The 21,790-nt window shown below is 44.8% G+C and overlaps 1 protein-coding gene across 6 annotated transcripts in view; it reads left to right on the top strand.

Annotated features, from left to right (window-relative positions):
• The first annotated feature begins 999 nt into the window (after nucleotides 1-999).
• LOC144193058 (MTOR-associated protein MEAK7-like) overlaps nucleotides 1,000-21,790 on the top strand; it is a 20,983-nt gene continuing 192 nt past the window's right edge. Inside the window, exons 1-7 of one of the 6 annotated variants that reach the window (XM_077711889.1) lie at nucleotides 1,000-1,147; nucleotides 9,669-9,868; nucleotides 9,977-10,241; nucleotides 10,354-10,437; nucleotides 10,697-10,908; nucleotides 11,653-11,839; nucleotides 21,644-21,790. The exon at nucleotides 21,644-21,790 is cut by the window's right edge and continues 191 nt beyond it. In XM_077711889.1, coding sequence (XP_077568015.1) covers nucleotides 9,716-9,868; nucleotides 9,977-10,241; nucleotides 10,354-10,437; nucleotides 10,697-10,908; nucleotides 11,653-11,839; nucleotides 21,644-21,790 — 1,048 coding nt within the window. In that variant the 5' untranslated portion in view covers nucleotides 1,000-1,147; nucleotides 9,669-9,715. Of the gene's footprint in view, nucleotides 1,148-9,568; nucleotides 9,869-9,976; nucleotides 10,242-10,292; nucleotides 10,438-10,696; nucleotides 10,909-11,652; nucleotides 11,840-17,206; nucleotides 20,485-21,643 lie in introns of those variants that run through there. The other 5 variants (XM_077711888.1, XM_077711887.1, XM_077711891.1 and 2 more) reach the window with 5 other exon arrangements.

Here is a 21,790-nt window from a genome sequence, read left to right as displayed (position 1 = left end):
CAGACAGACAGACAGACAGACAGACAGACAGACAGACAGACAGATATATATATATATATATATATATATATATATATATATATATATATATATATATATATATATATATATATATATATATATATATATATATATATATATATATATATATATATGTATGTATTCAATAATAACAATTAAGGGGAACTAAAAACAAACTCTATTGGAATTTAAACAAACAAGCCTTCATTCAACAAATCACTTACATAAAGAAGCGATAAGGGCGTCACAATTGCTGACAATATACAAGTAAAGACGAAGGTTGCTTGGATTGCAATCAGGCTGCATAAAGATCTTCTTTAAGCGTCCTTCCAGATTTGTTTTTCCTGGGTAGAAGTACAGTAAACAGTCCTTGGAACGAGAACTCGGTGACTTGTTACGATCCTGAGTTCTCTTCAGACAATTTGAAGAAGCTTTCATACAAAAATGATTATATGCACTCATATAATAGTATTACAGAATTAACCCAACATTCCACCGTTTTTATAATATGTATGTTATTAATTATTTTATGGCAAATACAAAAGGGAATGTCAGTTGACTGCCTCAATTTTACCCGCCTACTATATAATATGTGAGCATGAATGTTTGCTAACCCTAACCCTTTCTCCCGTGCTCTGCGATCAATTGGCAAACAATTCAAGGTGTTCCCTGCCCGAGAGTCAGCTGGGATAGGCTGCAGCACCCTCCATCCCCCGTGACCCTTGTGAAGATGACGCGGTTCGGTAAAAAATGAATGAATGAATATTTGTTTATGCCAGTGTCGCGTTAGACATTCCCAAATTCACGCTCAAAAATAAGGAAAATAAAAACCATGACAAGGCAAGTTTTTTTATGCATTTATTTTTAGACTATCATACGCGGTTGGTCAAACATGTTCGCCATGCACACGTTGAAAGAAAAATCACAGTTCTAAATTTTGAAAGGCCTGTCTCCCTCCACCCACAAGGTGGAAGTAGTGTTGTCTCCGTTGATGACTTTTGGCAAACGTACCCTATCCAATATGGCGGCGTAGTGAATCCACTTGTGTTGTCTAAAAGACTGTCTACGTTTACATGTTCGTGAGCACTTCGCTTTAGTCGACGGAACCAGCTAAGTTTGCATAAAGGTTGGTGTAAATTCGTAGTAAATTCATGTGTCATGTTCTCTATTCAGTACCCTTGCTCTTTCTCGATTAACAAGGCAAGACGGGGTCGGTTATCACAAATAGTCAGTCAGTGAAGCCTGATTAATAGCTTGGGTTGGATTTGACATTTCACATTCATTTTCAACTCATTTTTTCCTCTATTAATTTGACATGTTGACACGATGTAAAAACATCCAAATTGTGAAGTTGGTTGTCATTGGTTAATATAAGTTTATCTCTAAAATTGGTGACGATCTTTTGATATACATTTCGGCGTTCTTTTCCATTTATATATTCAATGAGAAACAAACTTAAGTGTTTTAGCGCGTCGGCCTCACAGCTCTGGGGCCCTGGGAACAAATCCAGGTGTCCTTCTGTGTGGACTTTGCATGTTGTGAGTTTTCTCCCACATTCCAAAAAACATGCATGGTAGGCTGATTGAATTGCCCTATTTATGGGTGTGAGTCGTTTCGGATCGAGTCTTTGTCTTTATTGAAATGAATACAGTTTGTTAGACTACAAGCCCTGATATCTGACTCTACCTGACTATAACAATTTTTATCTATATTAAACTATAACGGGCTTGTCGTCCTAACAAAGGGCATGTTCAAAATTTGAAGAGACGACCAAAATGCGCCGGGTTTCTCCACAGAATATTTATTCCCATTATATAAATCAAATTCAGAGCTGCTCCCCACCACAGCTCTGGGTCAAAAGAACAACCCCACACAAGTTACACAGCCTTTTACATGCTTGATGGTCCGTGATGGTCCCAGGGCTCCGCCCTCTCCGCCGACCGTCCAGATGTCCCGACAACACTGCGCTTGCGCATGCACAGGTGGACGTGCCCGCATACATCAAAGAAAACACTCTCCTCGCGCGTGTAATCAAAGTAGCGATGCAAAGACCCACTTCACTGCGATGATTTGTGCGTTCAGCAGGGGTGCAGAGGGGTCAGTTCGGGGACACCCAAGCTTCACTGTAATGAACCAAAAACAAGATTAAAATGCCCCAGTCTTCAAGGGGTACCTCGATTTACGATCATAATCCTGCCCGAGACGGTGATCGTATGACAAGCATATCGTAACTCAAGCGGACGTATCCCAATGAAATGAATTGAAAACATTAATTTGTTCCAACCCTCTGAAAAAACACCCAAAATAGAGTATTGGATTGGAAAATAGGTTTCATTTCTTCTAATTCGCCATATATTGACAAAGTAATGAATGAGTGGTTTAATAGTAATAAAATGTATTTAATAGATGTAAAATTAGACGCATTTCGCGGGGGGAGAGACAATGACACACACAGAGGTGGAGGTGGGGGCTGTTCGGGGGGACTTTATCCACAGCAACAACGCACTTGTAAACGAACAAACAAATTTAAATTAACTTGGATAACTATATACAGGCACTCAACTTTTAATGTACCGTATTTTCATGATTATAAGGTGCACCCAAAATCAATTTTTTTTTTCAAAAGCTGACTATGCGCCTTATAATCCGGGGCGCCTTATATATGGATCAATATTGAGCCGCGACAAGTCTCGCAACTTACGGTAAGCAGCCACCGACTCCATTTTTCCCATAGAAGAAGAAGTGCGCTGTGTATACTGAGAAATATTAAACAACGATTCACTTTCATTTGTGCGTTTGTATAAAGACCCTGAAATGGCTCCTATTAAGAGACACGCTCACAACGCAGAGTTTAAACTCAAGGCGATCAGTCACGCAGTAGAACACGGAAATAGAGCAGCAGCAAGAGAGTTTAACAATCATGAATCGATGGTGCGGAAGTGGAGGAAGCATGTGGATGAGCTGCGCCAAGTAAAGAAGACTCAACAAAGTTTCCGTGGCAATAAAGCGAGCTGGCCACAGTTAGACACACTTGAACAGTGGGTTGTTGAACAAAGAGCAGCAAGTAGAAGTGTCAGTACAATCACTATTCGAATGAAGGCAACAGCGCTTGCACGGGAACTTAACATTTAGTAATTCAGAGGTGGTCCTTCTTGGTGCTTTCGGTTTATGAAAAGATGTAATCTTTCCATCCGTACACGAACTACTGTTTCACAGCAACTGCCAGCTGACTTCCAGGAAAAGCTGGCCACTTTCCGCACATACTGTACAAACAAGATTACTGAAAAAAAGATCCGGCCAGAGCATATCATTAATATGGACGAGGTTCCACTCACCTTCGATATTCCTGTGAACCGCACAGTGGATAAAACGGGAGCACGTACAGTGAATATACGCACCACAGGGAGTGAGAAATCCTCCTTCACTGTAGTTCTCGCCTGCCAGGCTAATGGCTAAAAACTTCCACCCTTGGTTATTTTCAAGAGGAAAACTTTGCCAAAGGAAAACTTTCCAGTCGGCATAGTCATCAAAGCTAACCCAAAGGGATGGATGGATGAAGAAAAGATGTGTGAATGGTTGAGATAAATTTATGTGAAGAGGCTTTTTTCAAACAGCTCCGTCCCTATTGATCTACGACTCCATGCGCTCGCATATCACCAATAATGTCAAAAAACAAGTGAAGCACACTAATTCAGTGCTCGCCATCATTCCAGGTGGATTGACAAAAGAACTCCAGCCGCTAACAGAGCATTCAAAGCCAGACTGCGTACTGCGTGGGAGCAGTGGATGACAGAAAGCGAACACACATTCACCAAGACGGGGAGACAGCACCGGACGACATACGCCACCATCTGACAGTGGCTCGTAAATGCCTGGGCTGATATATCAGTCTCAACTGTGGTCCGAGCTTTCAGGAAGACGGTAATTGTCCCCGAACTGCCAGACAACAACAGCGACACTGACTCGATTAACGACGACCTTGATGAGACGGAGCCGGATGTGTTGGATGGCCCATTCACTCAGATGGTCAATTTGAACACTTCAGAAGGAGAATTCGAGGAATTCTTAGATGAGGAGCTGATAGAGTGAGCTTTATGTTTTTTCTTTTGTGTTTACAGTTTACAGTTATTATCCTATTGCTTTATTGTTATTGTTTTTGCAGATTACGAGTGTCACTATATTGCGATGTAACGTTTAATTTACCATAACAGTATCAGACGTTTTTTTGCGTGTTGACTAAATGGCGGAAAAGTAAAATGTCATGCCTTGCTGTTGTTCAAAGATGTTAAAGATGTGTCACGAAAATGCTTTACCTCAGAGAAAATAATAAAACAGCTGTTTATTCATTTTGAGATTGAATGGAGTGGTGGAAAGCTTGTTTGTAATCTATTAATAAAGATTGACTGACCTATCTGACTGTTTTGTGTACATTCTCTTTAGCGCGGCACCATCTAATGGTTGCATAACGTAACTACAACCTCTACTCTAGCGCCTTAAAATGCAGTGCGCCTTATTATTGGAAAAAGTTTTAAAATATGTCATTCATTGAAGGTGTGCCTTATAATGCGGTGCGGCTTATAGTCATGAAAATACGGTAACTTCACACAAAACTGAATTCTAATTTTGTTTTAATATTTTTTTTACCTTAGTTCTATGGGTTGACCCCACCCGGAAGTCTTAAAAACGAACGCATCAAGCGTTGTTAGGAACTTGCCTCCCCTTCGAAATGTTTTGAAAATGACGCACACAAATAACATCACGATACACGTAATCCAACCTTTAGAATTAGCGCGCCACATAACTTGTAGATCTCTTGAAGTCACACTTGTTCTCCGCATTGTAGTAGCGGCTTAATTTTAGACTCACCGCTCGCATTAGCACACAACGCTAGCGTTAAGCGGTCCTTCATGGGTTTGTGTCCCGGTAATGCCTTCTCCTCTGCTACGATGACTGTCCGCCTGGGCATCTCCAAAAAATGACCGGTTTCATCGCAGTTTAAAACTTGCTGGGGGATGTAAATTTCCTCGCCGATAATCAAGGCAGATGTCTTGATGCGTCCTTCTGCTTATGGATGGTGGAAATGGTTGACATATCCCTCTCTTATTGCCTAGCGAGCTCAGTAACACGTACCCAACTCATATTTTTTCAATTAGTTTGTGTTTCGTGTCCATTTTCAACGCCTTTTCTTCGCAGAACTCTGCCGATCCATAGTAATATTGTTTTGCTGGTATGTAAATGCGGGGTGGGGAAATGCAAAGTCCGCCCAGTGGTCGTAGAAATATTTTATACACGAAAGATGCAAAAAAGACAGTGCCATGGCCACCTGGCTTGGTCGCATCACGAAATTTTGATCGTATCTCGGGCGAATTATTTGATTACAATTTTTGTCGTAAGGCAAGAATGTCGTATGGCGGAGCGGTCGTATCACAAGGTTCGACTGTCCATTGTTTATTTTCCAGAGAAAAGACAACTTTCCAGTAGTTCTGACTCCATTTAAAGCTCCCCTTCCTGCATCCCAAATTGGGCGTTAGTTTTGAATATTAGTGGGTGTTTTTAGTTTACCTATTTGGACAACTAAAGTGTAGTAGTGAGTAGACTACGTGTTTCAAGAAGTATGGGGTTTGTAACAAATACAAAACTTGAATGGTAAAGGAAAATAATATATGATTACAGTAATACCTTGATATACGAGTGCCCTGACATACGAAGAATTTGAGGTACGACTAAAATTCCGGCAAATATTTACTTTGAGATACTAAACAGATTTTGAGATACGAGCAGACGTGAGAGGCTTCTTATGATCTTTCTTGCCGTATCTCCCTCGTGCAAAGATCTGCTTTATTAAGAGAATTGAGGGAAATACAATGGGTCCAAAGCACGCCGTGAAGGGTAGTTCAAAGAAAAGGCGTCTGATGACAATCGATATTAAGCAGCAAATAATCAAAAAACATCAGTAGTGTACGTGTGACTGAGCTGGCCTGCCAATACGTGTGGAGAAGTAGGAAGTTCGCCTCAAAAGCTGCAGTGGAATACATTAACCTCTTTGCCTTGGTTATTTCACAAGGAGGTTTGAATTTAGTGGAACGTAACATTTAATACTTTTTTAATTGTGTGTATCGGAATCTCAGTTCATTTAAGTTAAATTCGAAGTTTATGTTACGAGCGCATCCGTCAAGTCTCTCTGTCTCTCTCCCATCCGCAAACTCTGTATTGTACAAAATGTCATTTTATGATTAAACTTAATAGCCACTAGTTATTCATTACTCTGTTAGTAGATGGTGAATTATAATCAATGTGGAAAATGTTTTTCCATTGTAATATCCTGTTTTGGGTGTTTTTTTCAGAGGGTGGGAACAAATTAACTTGTATTTAGTTCATTTCTATGGGAAACGTTGATTTGAGATGTGATCAAATTGACATGCTTATATCTCAAGGTACGACTGTATTTGAATAATGTCCATAGGGTCATAGGCTGGTGAGGATATACTTTGAATATACAACAATATTCATAGTATATGTCAGGAGCAGCTCGTTTGTCCCTCCTGGCTTGCCGTTATGCAGTTGCGAGTGATTCATGATTACTTCCGGATGTGTGTATTTAAATGAATTGTTATTCATTGTCGGATTGTACTGCGTGATACTGCGCACATTGCTGCGAAGCTACCTGCGAAAATTCCTGCGTATGATTCCATGGCCATGCAGCCACGCTACCACAGCATGCGCGGGACAAAGACCAGGAACCTTCCCGAGGTGTCCCGCGAAGGGCTTTCTGCATGGAGGAGCCCTACGAATCCCAATCAACACACCCAGACCCGCGCCGTGGGAGGCGCCCCTTTTTCCTTACCGGAGCTGCATCGCCCGTACTGCATCTCCGGTCCCTTCTCCTTAGGGCGGGCGACATCGAGAGAAACCCGGGACCCAAATGCCCCTGGTGCGCCACCGCCATACGCTGCGACCACACTCCGATCACCTGTACCACTTGTCGACGGGGGTTCCACAGGAGCTGCTCCGGCCTGTCCCGATATTCAATGGACATATAAGGCTTCGTCTGCAGAATCTGCTTGGGCTCCTCTCCGCCCACATGGGTGGCACGGGCTAGTCGTAGCGTCCCCACTTCATCCATATCTACCACCCCGTCGTCTCTTGCCCACAACCCTACATCATCCATACCCCCCACTAGCCCACCGGCGAGGAACAATTGCTTCATCTGCGAGCGTCTCATCAGGTCCAACAACGCTCCCCTCCCGTGTGTATCCTACCCAAACTGGGCACACCGCTCCTGCACCCGTATCAGCCGCTATGAGCCATCCCCCACCTGGACATGCACAAACTGCAATGCGTCCCAAATCATACCCCGTGCCCAACCTCAGGCAACAACAACCCCTGTGCCCCCCATAATTGCCTACCAGCCCCCACCAAATAACCTCTCCCATATGCACACGTCGACTACCCAGCCGGTGCGCCCTTTTCTGCAGCTCCTGTAAGAGAGGCTTCCACGTCACCTGCGCCCCTGAAACCAAAACAGCAGTTGACAGACTGAGGCGATCAAACTCCTGGCGGTGCTCAACCTGCATCCAACCACATATCACACACACAGACAATATCCGTGATAACAGAAAGGCCCAACTCCCCCCTGCTCTCAACCCCACCTAACCATTGTGCAGTGGAACTGCGACTCACTTGCAGGAAAAATCACCGAACTAAGCGCCCTAGCAAGAAGACTGAAATGTGATGTCCTCCTGCTACAAGAAACAAAACTGGGCTTAGAGGATCCCACCCCGTCCATCCCTGGCTACGACGCCGTCCGACAGGATCGGGCCTTCAGTGGAACGAAAAACCATCGTGGGGGTGGTCTACTCACATTCGTCCGTCAAGGCATCCCGTATTCTCTGGCACCGCCAGTCAACTCGGGCCCGGCGGAAATACAACGCATCCTCATTCCCACTGCAAGAAGATCACAGCTCTCACAAACTTTTATATCCCCCCAGTTACATCCTCTTTTGCGGGCCCGCCGAACAGCCACACAACATGGCTACCGTGTCTATCCACAAGTCAAGGACTTATCTGCGGAGACTTCAACGCCCACCACCCTGCCTGGGACGACTTAGTACAAACTGACCCCAGGGGGCAAGCCATCTACGACTGGCTTGAAGATCAAGGCAGAAATCTCCTAAATGACGGCACACCCACGCGAGTATCCCGACACCTGGATCGAAGCGGCATGAACACCCCAGACCTAACATTGGCAGACCCATCCACAGCGGAAGCCTGCGTCTGGACCCCCATCGCCGAACTCTCCTCAGAAATATTGCACTCCCCACTTTTCTTGAAACTGTTTGTGCTCATCACTGACCTTTCTTTTCACGGCAGGCTTTGAAACAGACATCTCCGGGGCTGTAATATGTGTTTACACTTGGAATGAGTCTCAGATTGAACTTTTAACTTTCAGTCGCGCGGGTCTGTGGCGCATGCGCACTTTTGATTTGACTGTTTAACTTTCAGTCGCGCGGGTCTGTGGCGCATGCGCACTTTCGCTCTCCGATCGTATTGGATTACGGCAGCTCTCCGAGCCGAGCAGAGTGATCAGCTTCACGGCTTCTCCTCTGCCCAGCTGATTGGTGGAATGAATGAGTGAGTGAGCGAGGCACTGGACAGCCCGGCCAATGTCCCGCCCTCCAGAGCCGTTTACCTCACCTTGATTGGTTCATCCAGCTCCGAACACGGTGTCATTCATATCAATCTTGCGGGCCGCACGGACATCAATCTAGCACAGGGGTGTCAAACATACGGCCCGCGGGCCGGATCCGGCCCGTCTGGTGGTTTGGTATGGCCCGGGGAAAAAAGCTGCATGGTATAAAAAAATGCTCTTTAAAATTTGTAGTTTTTGTATTATCCGCTAGGGGCGCATTGTTTTAGTATGTGCAGACAACATGAATTGACATTTATTTATGTTCTTATGTTATTCTTTTGTTCATAATATATCGTTCATAATGTAAAAGGAAAATTCTGCTAATAAACATTTTGATAATTTACTATTTTTTTGCACTAATTATTAGTATTAGCGACTAATACAAAGGAGAAAAGTGGGCTTATTGTTAGTTCTATGTAATTTTGTAATTGAGTTTACTGGTCGGGCCCGCTTGATCTCAAATTAAGCTGTATTCGGCCCGCAGACCAAAGGGAGTTTGACACCCCTGATCTAGCATATTAAGACGCTGGCTGCAAATTATCGTCCCCCGGGCCGCAGTTGGTCCACGGGGCGCGGGTTTGAGACCCCTGCTCTAGAGGACTATGAGAAAAGGCTCTTGCAACTCAGAACTTCTGAAGACTCGAAGTGACTCTGAAGAGAAGGCTCTTGTGAAAGGGTCTCTGAGTCCTATAGGTGATCTGATTATCAGGTCTAAGTCTTCTCATGAAGAGCAGATGCTGGAGATGTAGTTAGAGGCTCTAATATAAACTGCAATTTAAGGACGAAGGTTTCAATTACAGATACACTCTTAGTTCATCAAGTATTTAAACTTTCTCTGTGTTTGTTTCCTCATTATAGAATCATGTGGAAATCTACATTTAGGAAGCCCAATAAGGACAAAGAAGCTTGCAGAAAATACAAGGAGATTGACCTCATATATTTTGTGTTTTAAAATTAGCATCCTACAACCAATATATCAGTGATGTGACTCACTGCCAGCTCATCATGGGCAATGCAGAAAGTGCGGTTGTGCAGAAGCGACTGACTCGCTTTCGTCCTGAACATCGGCCGATGATTGAAGGAGTGTTTGACCGGTTACGGGGCAATGTTGTTGCCCAAAAGCTAACAGAAAACACCCTCACCTTTGAGATGTTGCAGGTGGTACTATTCATATAAAATATATATTGATTTTTTTTTAATGCAACAAGTAAAGAAACTGTATATTCTTTCTCATGCAATAGTGCAATGATTGTCGTGTGTTCACAGTCCTCCATGTGCATTCTCACAAAAGACTCCATGATAAGGAGATCATACCAGTCTATGTGTAGTATTGCCTTTGAGCCAACAAGGAAATCTGCCAAAGTCAGTATGACCGCAGCTTCAGGAGTGCACAGAGAGCAATTGGTCATCTTCCTTGCAGACACCTTGCAGGGTACTGCAGAAGAACAAGCTCCTCTTGTCATGGCAATGTGCCAAAATGAAGCATTCGACAAGGTTGTCACCAATGAGCAAGTAACTGAGGTGGGTAAAGGTCAGTAGAATCATTGTTGTCATAATCATCGTATATGTTTTCCCTTAATAGTTCTTACAGGACCTGATCACAGCTATAGTTAAAATTATTGTCCATAAAAAACTCCTTCAAGGGTGGAAATCAGACAAAATGGGTGATGGCTCACAGGGTATCAACCTGTTGGCACAGCAGATGTTATCAGAACTAAAAACCACGGGTAAACATTTTTTTGCTTTATTTTATTACTGTGATTCTAGAGATATATTTTAAGTGCTTAAATGTCACTGAATGTTTTGTTTTTTATGAAACATTGTACTAATTTGACATTTCAGTTGAAATGTATCTTTTTTGTGTTTCATTTTTGATCATTTATTATCCATATTATGAGCTGCAGTTGTTTTTTTTAATTAATTTGCTCAACTTAGTTGACCTAAGTCAACCAACACGGCTGTAAGAGTTTTCATTTTTTGTCAAAGAACAGGGAAACTATGATGTTACCTGTCTGGAGGACTGGATCTTTCGAGTACCCCAAATATCTTTGTACCTGCAGATGTTGGTAGCTGAGGGACTAGCTGTATGGCAAAATTCGCAGCCTGTCCAACCCATTTTGCCTCCTTGTCAAGAGACATCTTGGAAAGATCTACTGTCTCTTTTAGATATACCTACTCTCATGTTTCTTGCTGCGCAGGTTAGTATCACACCAAAAGAGATTTTATTTTTATCTTTTCCTTTTTCATATCTTCTGAGACGTTCATCTTCACAAAGATCGTGGGGGTACTGTAGCCTATCGCAATGATGGGCAGTAGGCAGGGTACACCTTGAATTAGCTGACCAATAACCATTCTCATACACTCGTACCTTGGGACGATTTGAAGTGTTCATCGCTAGATGTGGACTTTTAACAATTTTAATTATTTGATTTGATTATCTAACCAACACACTGTCAACCTCTGGAGGTCTAAAATGCTCGGCCCATCATACACAATAGTTTTTTAAATCAACCAATACTATTTAACGGGCTCGGGTACCGTACACAGAGCTAAATATAGCCACATTGTGTCTAATAAGCTTTAATTAAGTCAACACAAGACCTCACAAAATCAAAGTCTTTCCCATTACTGATTTTGAAATTAGTAATATGAAAAACAAATCTCAGATGGTAAGGTGTTTGGTTAGACTAAATGTCTTCATAGGGCAGAGGGGAGGGTATAGCACTCATTATCATTATTTTTCATAACATCACTTTTAGTGCGTCAATTATTTAAGGAATGATAATAGAGATGCACATTTTTGTATTGTTTGAAATGTCTTCAGAGGGCAAAGGGGAGCGTATGGCCACTCATTATTTTTCATAGCATCACTTTTAGTGTGTCAATTATTTAAAGAATGAGAACAATAGAAATGCACATTTTTGTATTGTTTCAAATTTCAGTTGCCTGACAGATACAGTGCACCTTGGAGACTTGTGTTTTCCACACTGGTGCATGGTGAGAGCTTCACAAGGATGATTGCAGGCCTGAGAAAGTGTGGGCCCACCTTGCTGCTGATCAAAGACACAAGGGGGTACGTTTTTGGAGGTTTTGCCTCCATCAGCTGGGAAGTCAAACCTGAGTTTCAGGGTGAGAAGTGGATTTTTGTGGTTTTGCACTATTTCTTTTATGGTAGTAAGAATGATACCTGTACGATGTGACTGACACAATTGCACAATTCACTGGAGAAAAAGTGGTATGGTCTCAGCAATTTTTAAAATTAATTTCTTTCTCTTTTGGCATATCGTACACCCTTTTAGTTAAAAAAAACCCAACCCATTTAATAAATAGAACAAGGTGAGATCAAGTGCTGAATCTTTATCACTGCCATTTCACCTGTTTAAAAAAACAATTATAAAAAGATCTCCACTACTGAGATATAGTCGTCGATCCCAAGAATTATTGTACTCCAATCAAAATATGATGTAGTATTTCTAAATAAAAGTTCTTTGAAAATTATGATTACCGTATTTACTCGCCTATAGGCCGCTTTTGTATGGCAAAAAATGACTGAATCAAGGGTACATCTTGTATGCGCACAAAACACGTCATGCACAAAACTGCAAGTTGACAACGCTATGACATGCAGCCCGTACGGTTATTTATTGCAAATTAGAGAAAAGACAAACAGATAAAACAATAAACAATGTATTTTGACGTCTATGAATATAATTATTGGGAAAAATAAACCCTATGTAGCATAAAAAATGGAGAAACTTACCACTTGCACCCACTCCTGCGGCAGCTCCGGCGCAGCCGCACCGCGAACCAATGGGGCCGTCGCCTGCTTCATGTGACTGCGACCATGGCGCATGCTGGGCTTTCCTAATATAATGCAGCCGTGTGTTTTAGCACCAGAGCCTCACGTATAATATGGACTGGTAGATAGCTTAACTCATCAGCTTTCTTTGCGGTGAGGTCCTATCGTTTGTCAGCGCCGAGTGGCAGAGAGGCTCGTCTAGGAGCTCCTCATGCTGGTTTCACAGAGGAGATGCGTAAAATGTTTGATAACCCAGTGCGCAGCTGGGCGGCCGCAAGACACCTGATGTCTTTCCGGAAGTGTTTCTTAGAGGCCTTAACGAGTCACTGATGGACGAGTTGGCTTCACTTGATGAGGTTTGCCATAAGGATAGACTATTGACTCAGGGAACGCGCCAACGGCAATGGTGTGAAAGCTCACTGCGGTCAAAACACAGCGACTCATCCTGTCTATTCACAATAACATGACCTGCTTGACCACCACTGGCTGCAGATGATCACATGACATTGCTTGGCCAATCAGTGCTGTGAGGAATTTATATATCTTGAATGTGAAAAAAATCACACTATTTTACACTAAAGTAGGGTTCGGCGAATGCCCATATGAAACTGGCGGGGTTCGGTGAATGCGCATATGAAATTGGTGGGGTTCGGTACCTCCAACAAGGTTAAGAACCACTGTTCTAGAACTTGCTCTGGGGCGCAAAATTCTTCGGTACGCCACTGTATTGAATTAGTCAAAATATATTTCAATAATTGAGCAAAAGTGATTTTGGCGCTTAGTGTGAAAACACTTATTTTTTTAAAAGAAAAAAATAGATTTTAAACCCCAAAAATTACATATGGATGACCCCTAGGACTAAAATATTATGTTTTCTTTTTGGTTCGCAGATGTAGAAATAATGTGAAAAAATAGAAAACTGGGGAACCTTCTGCATTGGATGATACGATACGAGAGAGAAACTTGCGATCCTAAAATGGAGTCTCACCAGCACTGCGTACTTCTTGGACATGTTGATTCAATATTGAGTACGGCATAACGTTCAAAATTAGTGGTGCGCAGCTCAAAGCATGTGGTCAACGTGGGGAAATGATTGAGCCAATCAACTAGCTCTAAGTGTCCCGGCCAATAATTTTCCACATTGTGATCACGCAGATTACGCATGTAATGCAATTAGATTATGGGGTTTTTTTGTTTTATCTCTTGTTCGAAAGTGACAACTATTGGAGTATTATGATCCATTGAAAGAATTGAGATATTTTGACATCAGAAGCAATATTGTTGCTACATCTTAAACCTCTGGTAAGAAAATTGTAATTTCTGTAGAAAGAAAGCATCAGGTTGTCATTGAAATAGACTTATTTTTGCATATACAGTGTTCCCTCGCTACTTCGCGGTTCAGCTATCGCGGACTCAGAGCTTCGCGGATTTTTTTGGGAAAAAAATAAAAAATAAAAATACAAATATTACATTGAAACAACATATTTTACAGTTTTTTGTTATAAAATGCATTTCACTCCCTCTCTCCCCCCGTATTATATATGGTGTACTGTATACAGGCGTAAAACAATTAAAAAAACATTTAAAAAAAATGTTTTTTTGGGGGGGGGGGATTAAATTCAAATTAAGCATTTTTGAAGGGGAATCCCTACTTCGCGGAAATTCACTTATCGCAGAAGGTCCCGGTCCCCATTAACCGCGATAACCGAGGGAACACTGTATATCACACACGGGTCTCAGCCCATTAAGTCCATTTTCGTATGGCACAGAGACAACCCAAGGAAACAGAAAAGGCAGTTTCTAAATGAAGATTTCATTTACCTATGGAGAAAAACAAACCCGGCTGGCCGTCTGTGAAAAAAGTAATTCCCCTTTTGTTTAATCACAAAATAACTGACTCATCACAATTGTAGGAAAGCTGAGTTCAATTTCACAGGCCACACCCACACCTGATTACTACCACATGTCTTGAAACAAGAAAACACATAAAGAATGTGTCAGACAAAGTGAAGTATGCTACACAACCAGGGCATCTTGCCACGGTCCAAAGAAATTCAAGAGGAAATGGGAGAAAATGGGATGGACATTTGTCAGTCTGGAAAAGGTTACAAAGCCATTTCCAAGGCCTAGGGGCTCTAGTGCACAACTGTCAGAGCCATTATCCACTAATAGAGAGAACTAAGAACAGTGCCAAATCTTTCCCGGAGAGGTCAACCACCTAAAATTACTCCAAGAGTGCGACGACGGCTCATCCTGGAGGTCACAAAGAGACCAAAAAAAACCACTACTATAACAAAAACTGGCATCCATGGGAGACTTCCAAGGTGAAAACCATTGAGGTCCAAAAAGAATGTAAAGGCTCGTCTTACATTTGCCAAAAAAACATCTTGATGGTGATAGGTTCATTAATAAATACCCTTCTTTGTAATTATCAATATCTGCAGGCAGACATATTATTCAATTATTGACATTTAATTAAATAAATTGGATCACGGATAAGAACCTTAAGGGAAGATACATCGAGCCCCTTGTCTTCAAACAGTCTCGAACAGTAATTTCGCGTACGGCTTTAAGGCCAGAAATCAAAACAATTACAAGGTTGTTGGTTAATTCAACATGCGTGAGCAAAAACACCATCTGTAACTATAATAACAATTAAGGTATTTTAACAATAACAGATCAGGAAACTAAAACCAACCCTCATTTGGATAAAAACAATCACGCCTTCATTTGACCTAACAATCATATAACAATTACATAAAGAAGCCCGAAGTGCGTCACGAGGTAGGCAGTTGTACGAGTGTTATGGAAGTGGCAGATATCCCGAGTCCTTGCTGCCTCCCGATCAACAGCCCTCAGAGCCCGATATTGGGTGAGATGTAGCATAAACAATCCTTGGATAAGAAGTCCACGTGAGAGTGGACCAGGCGGCTGTTTATGACCTCGAGCCGAACAATAGGAAGAATGATTTAACAAAGAAATTAATTACTACACCTTTATGTATAATAGCAATACAGAATTAAACCCAACAATGGTCCTCCACATTTTTGGAAGAATTGTCTGTGGACTCATGAGTGAAAAGTTGAACTTATTTGAAGTTGTGTGGTCTGTTACTTTTGGCAAAAAAATGGCACGGCATCCCATCAAAAGAACACAATAGATAGCATGGTGGTGGCAGTTTGATGATCTGGGGCTGCTTTGCTGCCTTTACCAGCAAATGTTGATGGAGATTGTCTCAGTCTGCGCGCTCATACTCCAGCCCTGGTCTACCTCTGAATGGCCCAAAAGAAACATAGTTAAGGTTTTGGAGTTGCCAAATCAAAGTCAAGATTAAAATGCTGTGCTGGTGTGATCTAGAATGGGCTGTTCATGCAAGAAAACCCTCTAATATTGCAGAATTGAAACAATTCTACATAGTAGATTGCGCCAAAATTCCTCCAAAACGTTGTGAAAGACTCATCACAAATTATTGTAAATGCTTGATTTCAGTTATTGTTGCCAAAGGTAGCGCAACCCGTTATCAGGTTCAGGAGGCAATTACTTTTTCAGAGGGCCAGACAAGTTTGTATTTTTTTCTGCTTTGGTAAATAAAATCATAATTTAGAACTTTCCTATTTTTGCTTGGGTTGTCTCCGTGTCATACTAAAATTGGTTTGATAATCTGAAACCTTTGTGTGTGAAATATGCAAAAAAAAATGCACGAATCAGGAAGGGCCCCTTCCATTCAACCAGACCCCTGGGCGAATGTGCTTCGTCAGGCGCGCAACCCACGACTCGGACCATCGGCCCGGTCAGGGAGCTGGCGCCACCGAGACTCTGGAGTCTCCTCCTCTCCCTTTTTTGAGATGGGGGGCCTGGTATCCGGTACTGGCCTCCCGCCTCCTCCTCCTTGCCGGAGATGTTGAGACGAACCCGGGACCTGACGGAGATTGCCACCACTGCCACCGTCCGATCCGTCGCGGCCAACCTCCGCTCCATTGCTCCGCCCCTACCTGCCCCGCCCTGTGCCACAATCAGTCGGCCTGCAGCGGCCTCTACCGGCAGTTGCAGACCGGCTCTTGGAGGTGCGTGGTCCATGGAGGCCAACCTGCCGGCCCTTCCCCTTCGGGAGGGTTGATTTGTTGCTCCTGTAACATGGCAATCAAGACGGGATCCGCTTCCTTGCTTGCGCGGAAACCAGTTGTGGAGCGATGACCCACCGCAGAAGGCGCTGCCATGGAGACACCCCCGAGGCGTCCCCATGGCGATGCCCCCTGCCCAGGCCCCGAATCAAGACAGTCGCTGGCCGCGTGCTGCGGCCGACCTTGCAGCCCGACCCCCGTCCGACTCCCAGCACAAAGTGAAATGCGCCGGCTGCAAGCGTACCATCGCCAAGACGACCCACCCCCTCACCTGTCGAACCTGCAGAGCCTCCTACCACCGGTCCTGCTCAGGCACTACCCGTGATGCTGCGGCAACCTTGAGGTCATCTGACAGCTGGTCCTGCCCACAATGTGCCACCACCCCGACACCGGCTGCCTCCCAACCTCAACCCGACCCTCCAAACTCCCTCCTACCCCTCCCAAAACCAAAGATGGACATTCCCGACGTAGCCAAGAGATTCGTGCTGCGCATCTTGCAGTAGAATGCAGACGGCGTGAAGACAAAGTCTGCCGAGCTGGAAAAGCGGATGGTCGACATCTGCTTGATCCAGGAAAGCAAGCTGCAGGCCAAAGACTCCACCCCGAACTTCCCGGGGTATGCTGTCGTCCATGCCGACCGCCCCAAAGTTCAAACGGGGGGCGGACTCATGCCCCTGATGAAAGACGACCTCTCCTTGATGAACCTGGGCGCCTCCCTGCGGGGCCTCCTGGAGTCGTCCACGATCATGGTTCGTGTGACCCGGCACCACTGATTGATGGTGCACAACCTCTACGCACCCCCATGCCGAGATCCGGGACGAAACTCCGAACTGGACCTTACCTGGATCAGGGCGAACACTGACATGATCATTGGCGGTGACCTAAACGCCCACTCCGGCCTCTGGGACTACAACCAGCCAAGCGACAAGCGTGGGGCCGACATCGAGGACTGGCTGCTGAGGAACTCTATCACACTCCTCAACAACGGGTCGGCAACAAGGGTGAACCGAAGCACTGGCGGGCTTAGCACACCCGACCTCACCTACCCCTGTCCATTTCAGTGGCCTGTGTCGTACGCCCGTCGTGGCCGCCCCTACCAACGGCACGGTAGAACCACAAAGACGTCGACTGGGCAACCTTCACAAGACATAGAAGACGCAGTCCTGAGTTTTGGAACCAACACGCCCCCGCCGCTGACCTACCGCCTCTCCCGCTTCACGACTCTGCTGAAGGAGGTGGGGAAGCGCGGCGTTGGCAAATCCCAGAGAGGCAAGACGAGCAACACCTGGATGTCGGCTGACGTGAGATCTGCTATCAAAGAACGCAATCGCCTACGCCGCTCCGTAGGCACCCACAGAGAAGACTGGCTAGCCGCTTGCAGGAAAGTGAACTCCCTCACCCGGTTGGCCAAGGAAGCAAAGTGGGCTGCCCTATTGGAGCTGGAGTTCAACCCGGACACCGGCAAAACGTGGCGATTTATCCGCTCTCTCAGCGGATCACCTGATAACTGCGCGCTTACTGAGTCCCTGCATCACAACGGCCGCCTCTACACCACCAACGTGGGGAAAGCCGATGTTTTTGCCAAGCACTATGCCGCAGTGTGCAGACTCCTTCTCCAAAGAAGAACGACGCCGCATCCGAGAAGCGAAGCAACGGCTGGATTCCCCATCAGACGAGAGCTGCGCGGATTTCAGCGAGCGGGAGCTCAAAACTGCAATCCATCAGATGCGACCGACGGGCACCCCAGGCCCGGACGATATCCCCCCATCCTTCATCAAGGTGCTGGGACCTGTGGCCAGGCGGGAACTCCTGGGAATCTTCAATGAATCCTTCAGATCCAGTTCCTGCCCGCAGGCATGGAGAGAGGCAACCATCCTACCTCTCAGGAAGACTGGCAAATCTGCCAGTGAAATCTCTTCCAATCGTCCAATTAGCCTGACCTCGTGCGTGGTGAAGACCCTCGAGAGAATCATCCACAACCCAGTGTACTACGAGGCAGAAACCCGAGGTTGGATTTGCAGAGAGCAGGCGGGCTTCCGCAAGCTGAGGATCTGCGAAGACCAGATCCTCCACGTCATGCAGACCATTAGCGACGGTTTCCAACAGAAATAAACGCTCCGCGGAGTAATTGCCCTGCTGGACTACAGCAAAGCCTACGACTGTGTCTAGAAGGAGGATCTCCTCCTGACGGCGCTGGACGCAGGCATGCCAGTCCAAACTGCCCGGTAGTTAAAGAGCTTCTCCGACCGCCGAGCCAGTTTTCAAATAAACGGGGAGCGGGGAAAGTCTGTTCCAATGCGCCAAGGTCTCTCCCAAGGCTCTGTCCTTGCACCACTCCTCTTCATGTTATACATCAACAACCTCCGAAGAGTCATCCCTGCAAATGTCGACATCGCGCTTAATGCCGACGACGTTGCCCTCCTGGCACAAAGCACGCGCAAGAAAGACGCTGAGGCGGCGATTCAGAACGCAGTTGGAGCTGTTTGCGAGTGGAGCTGCAAAAAGAAGATGACGTTGAACGCCTCGAAGAGCGAGGTCACCTTCTTCTCATCTGACTCAGGGTAGGCTTCCTGGACCCCGTCCGTCACTGTGAGAACAACGAGCCTGCGCTTCAACCCAACCCCCAAATTCCTTGGGGTAAAGCTCGACAGGTGCCTGAGTTTCGGGCCACACGTGAAGGCCGTCACCAAGACAGTGGCTTCCCGAAACCGCATCCTTGCCTGTCTGACCTCAAAAGACTGGGGCTGGAAAAAAAACAGTCTATGCTCTGTCCACCTCGCCCTTCAGCGGAGCGTCATGGACTACGCCACCCCAGCATGGCAGCCCTTCCTATCGCAGTCCCGACTTGACGACCTTGGTCGCGCCCAGAACAGTGCCCTGCGCATCGTGACGGGCCAACTGAGGACTACACCAGCTAGAAGCGGGCGTGTGCTCTTACTCCTTGCGAGTAAGCCAACTAGCAGCCATCTCCTTCGAAAAAGCCCCCCGCCTCTCTCCTGATCACCCTCGGCATGAACTTGCTACTAAGACAGTCGTGCACCGTTTCCAGCGTTCCAGCTGGCGCAAGACCGCGCCGGGAATCATGTCCGCCCTCCCTCCCGCCCTGTCCAACCAACGAGAAGCCCTCCTATGGACCCCAGGTCATTGCGGGTTGCTTGGGAATGAGATGGCAGACGCCCTAGCGAAGGAAGCCGCCTCCAAGGTCGATGAGCCACGACCAATCTCCTTCGCCCCAGGCAAAGCAGCCATCAGACGACTGATTCGTGACAACCCACCAAGACCGGATCATCGCGCAGCGGTCGTCTACCCAAAATATAACTGGCGCCTTTACTGTGCGCGCGTGAAGAACCGGAACGACGCGGTTCTCATCGCCCGCCTCCGCTCGGCCCACCACCCAAGCCTGAGAGTTTACCATCACCTTCTTAATCCCACCCTCGACCCAACCTGCCCCCTCTGCCGGGAAGGGACGCAAGACCTCGAACATTGGCTCCAGCGTTGCCCCAGCCTCTCTTCCCTCTGCCTCCAGTTCTTCGGTGTCGCCTTGCGTTTTAAAATTTATAAAATGATGAAATTACTAATTCTAATTGAAGATTTTGTTTCCACACCCTGTAGGACGATGTAATTTAGAATTTAAATGTAATATCTCTAATTTTTTATTTTTTTTATCTTAATTTTTTTTTTTTTTTTTACCTGAAAAAAATCCGCGAAGCTCTGCAGGCAGCGATAAGTGGAACGCGAAGTAGCGAGGGTTCACTGTCTGTACAGGCAGGCTGAACAGCTGGAGAAAATCATCTGGTGTGTTATGTGATATGAGAAGATCACCAACAATGAAGGGAAATGTATACAGGACAGTGGTAAGTCCAGCCATGAAAAATGACCTAGAGACAGAATCTCTTTGAAAAACAATGTTAGGTTAATAAATAATTCTACTTTAAAAGAATTATAAAACAATACAAGGAAGACATCAATTATTGCACATCTCTAGTGTTATCTTGGAAGGAGAATCCATCTTGACTCACTCCCCGTCACAGATGATTCTAAAGAACCGAATTCTGCCCATTTAAGATCAAAGCAATTAAAAGGTTATCTTTTCAAAACAATTGCATAAGAGGTAACAGAGTAAACAATTAAGGTTGGAAATAACAAACAACTGCATAAGTATTAAAACAAGCAAGCATCCATTTAAATCAAAACAATTGCGTATCAGGTAGACCGAGCAACACAGTTTTAAAACGATTGCGACTGTCTTCGGTGGTTGATTCGATATTGCCATCTTCGGAATACAAGTCAAAACATTTTTTAAGAGTCCCCAAATCTTCATTGTGAACTTGCGACTGGGTGAGGTATCGAGGTTTAATCCAAATCTAACAATCAACAGTCCTTGGATCCATGTGAGAAGCCAGGATATCAAAACAATTTTGATGAATCCAACTTGATAGAGACTTTTCGCTCTGCTCATTAGGGCCGCAAGCCGATGCACCAAAGTGACCCCTTCCAGCGTCAATATGCTAAGTCAAACGAAGCATTTCCAATATATAATAATGTATAAACTTAAAGAAAGTGAAGCACATATATAATAAACCCAACATATAGCATTTGTAACTAGAAATAGGGAAGATGAGGATGCTGAGGCTCTGCTTTGGAGTAACCAGGTTGTATAATATTAGAAATGAGACAGGTGAGAAAGTTAAGGTTTGACATTTTTGAGTCAAATTTAAAGGGCCTAGACTTCGATGGCTTGGGCTTATCCATCATCGGTAGAAGGATGTGGACGGTGGAACTGCCAGGGAACAGGGCAAGAGGTTGACCTAGGAGAAGATACATGAATATAGTGAGGGAGAACATGAAAGTGGTTGGTGTAGAAGAGGACCGGTTGAATTGGAAAGTGTTGATTCGCTGTGAATCAACGGGACAACCCGAAAGTTCAGTAGTTGAAATAGTTATCCTTTGGCCCCTCTGCTGTATATTTATATTGTGTTTATGCTTTGTCTCTCTTCATGGGTCCTTCTGCAGGTGACTCCAGATGTTTCCTGTTCTCAGTTTTCCCCAGATTAAGTGTTTATTCAGCGACAGGTTACAACCAACACTTCATGTACCTCAACCAGAATCAGCATACCATGCCCAACGGACTGGTGAGAAGATTTGATAACGTTTTTTTAA

Source organism: Stigmatopora nigra, unplaced genomic scaffold, assembly GCF_051989575.1.
Source record: "Stigmatopora nigra isolate UIUO_SnigA unplaced genomic scaffold, RoL_Snig_1.1 HiC_scaffold_53, whole genome shotgun sequence".
In the NCBI taxonomy this organism is placed as follows: Eukaryota; Metazoa; Chordata; class Actinopteri; order Syngnathiformes; family Syngnathidae; genus Stigmatopora; species Stigmatopora nigra.
Note: the sequence above shows the minus strand (reverse complement) of the source record. Positions and strands in the feature narration are given on the sequence as shown.